The sequence below is a fragment of the Humulus lupulus genome, chromosome X (genome assembly GCF_963169125.1).
Source record: "Humulus lupulus chromosome X, drHumLupu1.1, whole genome shotgun sequence".
NCBI classification, from domain to species: Eukaryota; Viridiplantae; Streptophyta; class Magnoliopsida; order Rosales; family Cannabaceae; genus Humulus; species Humulus lupulus.
The window spans coordinates 190,865,883-190,869,583 of NC_084802.1; the positions used below are offsets into that span (position 1 = coordinate 190,865,883).

Sequence of the window (3,701 nt, forward strand, 5' to 3'; positions counted from 1 at the left end):
TTTGTCTGTGGTGATGATTTTTCTTGATTTACTTGGGTAGATTTCTCAAGAGAAAAATCAGACACATTTGGAGCTTTTAAAACTCTTTGTACAAGACTAAGAGTTGAAAAAAAATTGCAATATTGGAAAAAATGTAAGAATACGAAGTGATCATGGTAAGGAGTTTGAAAATTCAGTCTATGATGAATATTGTAAATCTTTTAGAATTTTGCATGAATTTTTTGCACCCAAAACCCCATCACAAAATGGGGTAGTGGAACGGAAAAATCTTACCTTGCAGGAAATGGTCAGAGTTATGCTAAATAGCAAAAAACTCACCAAGAAACTATGGGCTGAAGTAATTAACATTGCTTGCTACACAATTAATCGTGTTTTTTTGCGTCCAAGTACAAATAAAACTCCTTATGAGATTCTAGAAAGGTAGAAAACCTAATGTCAATTATTTTCATGTCTTTGGGTGCCTTTGTTATATTCTTAGAGAACGTGAGAATCTGGGCAAATTTGATTCCAAAAGCTATTTGGGAGTTTTCTTGGTTATTCCAATAATAGTAGGGCCTACCGTGTTTATAACATGAGAATCCAAACTGTTATGAAATCTGCTAATGTGGTTATTGATGATCTAGCTGAGTACTCCCATGAGGAAGAAATTGACAGGTTCATTGATGTTCAACAGCGTAAAGGGATACCAGATCTGACAAAAGATCGTTCAGAGGCGACAACAACTGCTAATGGTGTATCAGACACAGATTTTGTCGTGACAACAACTAAATGAACAGAAAAGGAAATTCCAATTAATTCTTCTGACTCCATTAAAAAAGAACCCTCAACCAGAGTAAAAAAGAATCACCCTTCTAATTTCATTTTGGGCAATCTTGAAGATAGTATGCTCTCTCAAAAGAGGTATGTAAACTTGGTTCAATTTGTTTGCTTTACTTCTACATTTGAACCAAAAAACGTGAAGGAAGCCTTAAGTGATGAATCATGGATTAATGTTATGCAAGAAGAGATAGATCAATTCACAAGGAATGAGGTATGGATCCTTGTCCCTGGACCAAGCCATACTAATGTTATAGGTACAAAATAGATATTCAAAAACAAAATTGATGAATTTGGCACCATAATAAGAAATAAAGCTAGGCTAGTTGCACAGGGGTACACTCAAGTTGAAGGAATTGATTTTGATGAGACATTTGCCCCTATTGCAAGACTTGAACCCATAAGACCATTGCTAGCTACTTCATGTGTTCTTAGCTTTAAATTATTCCAAATGGATGTTAAATCTGCCTTTTCAAATGGATTCTTGAATGAAGAGGCTCAGTGTATAGTTTGTGAGTGAATTGTAATATTTGTGGGAGTTCATAGTTTGTATTCAAGATCATTGTATTCACGTTTTCTTGTAGTAAAAAAAGTGTTTAGTTTTGTGGTGAGTCTATACCACATTCATGAGTGAATACATGTTGTAATTTGAACACAATTATTATAGTCTTCGAGAGAAGATTCTTCCAAGCATTGCATCGAGTGGATGCAAGTACTCGCTGGCCATTGAAAGGAGTTCAAATGGTTGAGCATTTTAATCAGAATCAGATTAGTGAAGAGAAGTACAACAAAGTTGCGACAAATCTTAAGAGGGAGTCTTGTTTTGTTTAAGTCAATATTTTGTATTTGTGATTCTTTATTAATTGGTTTTATTTTCTGGGTGTGGCCCCAAGGAGTAGGTTATCCGAAAGGGTTTCTGAACCTTGTAAAAATTTGTTGTGTTCTTTATTATTTTTGCACTGTCTTTTTATTGTGTTCAATTTCTATCGTGACAATTTCTTATTCCGTCCCGACAGATGTAAAATCTATTTCAACACTTAATTACCATTATGCACCTTAATTAATTTACTTGATTTAATTAATTTAGTAATTACTAAAAACGAAATTTCAGGTATCAAAAAAAGCATAAAGCCTCAATTTTCCCTTTCAAAATCTTTTTCTAGTTCTTTCCAAAAAGACTGCTTAAAATTGAAAAGTAACATTTGAAGAAAACCTAATAATGTGTATATATCCCATAACAATATTAATGGACATAATATGCATATATATGACTATACAATATGTATTTTGCTTAACAAAAGTAATGCTCCCTTCTCTGCTCTATTCTATTTCTCATAAATTATACATGTAAACTCAACTTAAAATTACAAGAAAGATAAAGTTGATTTCAACTACAATGTTCAAATCTCTCCATACTTAAAGGGAAGAATGTAAATTTAATGTGGCTGATTTTTTTTTGTTACTTTTCAATTTTTTGTTGAGGTCTTTAATAAAAGTACTCAAATTAGATCAACAATCAATCAATGATAATTAATACAATAGAAATATAATATATCAATTTTTTTAATTGGAATTTTTAAAAGAGCAAAAAATAAATGTGGATGAGTCAGTCATTCAACTTAAGGAGTTGTTGTTATGCCAATATTGTGACATGTGTTTTAAATATCGAAACATTGGACATTGTTTTTTCTGCAGCTGTGATTTCCTTATTTATTTAGTTGAGTTGTAATGAGATGTAAAGTCAAAGATTGTATTTCTTTGATTAATTTGTAATAAAGAAGAATCTAGAAATTTAAGAGTGGGAGAGATAGCAAGAAAGGGAAAGTAGTAAAAGGGGATGACAGGAAAAGGAAAGTGTAATATTGTCTAGTCTCTTTTTGTTTCTCCTTGGTACACAGCCTTGTAATTAGCTGAAACTCTTGAATGTGTTTTTGACTGTATCATTGATCATTCATAGGAGATTTGCTCGAGCTATCAAACTGGATATAGAGACACACATTGTGACTTGAACTAGTATAATTCCTAGTGTTTATTCTTTTATTTTCCGCTATTATTTATGTTGTTTTGCATGGTGTTTGTTATCTATTCTTTGTTGGTGTGTTTGTGAACTAGTTCTGGTTTTGGTTCGCGTACCAAAGTGGTATCAGAGCCAGGTTTGTTCTCCTTGTTAATTTGTTGCCATTGCTCGTTAAAATTTGGTTAAAAAGGTGTTTGTCAGTGGGGTCATTATGGTTGTTTCGACATCAAAGCAAGAAATTGAAAAGTTTGATGATTCAAATGATTCTTCGCACTGGATAATGAAGATGACAGCATTGCTTAATAATCTCAGCCTTAATGAAGCACTTTTAGGGGAGGCTCGGATGCCTACGACATACTCAGAGGAAAATAAGAAAGAGATGATGAAGAAGGCCTATAATACGTTTATCTTAAGTCTAAGTGATAAGGTGTTAAGGGAGGTTTCTAAGATGAAGACGGCTGCTGAAATCTGGTTGTAGTTGGAGAGGTTGTTCATGACGAAGAACCTGTCAAACAAATTGTATTTGAATGCAAAATTCTTTACCTTCAATATGTACGAAGGTAAAGATTTACAAGAGCGTATAAACGAGTTTAATAAACTTTGTCTAGATCTTGAAAATATTCAGGTTGTGTATGATGATGATGACAAGGTGTTAGTCCTCTTACACCCATTGCCAAAGTCTTATGAGACTTTTGTGTGTTGTTGGTGCTTTGAATTCAAATAAGTTACAATGGAAAAGTGAGTCAAATGAGAAAACTAGGGAAGGACTAGTAGTACGAGGAATAAATGATAGAAGGGAGCACCAAAGTAGAAATAAGTCTAGATCAAAATCTAGAGGAGTTAGGAAAGTAAAATGCTATCATTGTCA

General features: G+C 33.0%; 1 protein-coding gene across 1 annotated transcript; it reads left to right on the forward strand.

Moving 5' to 3' along the window:
* Nucleotides 1-571: 571 nt before the first annotated feature.
* On the forward strand, nucleotides 572-3,311 carry LOC133806545 (uncharacterized). The gene is made up of 3 exons (XM_062244633.1): nucleotides 572-754; nucleotides 962-1,030; nucleotides 3,024-3,311. The coding sequence occupies exons 1-3, from the start codon at nucleotides 572-574 to the stop codon at nucleotides 3,309-3,311; spliced, it is 540 nt and encodes a 179-aa protein (XP_062100617.1).
* Nucleotides 3,312-3,701: the final 390 nt, after the last annotated feature.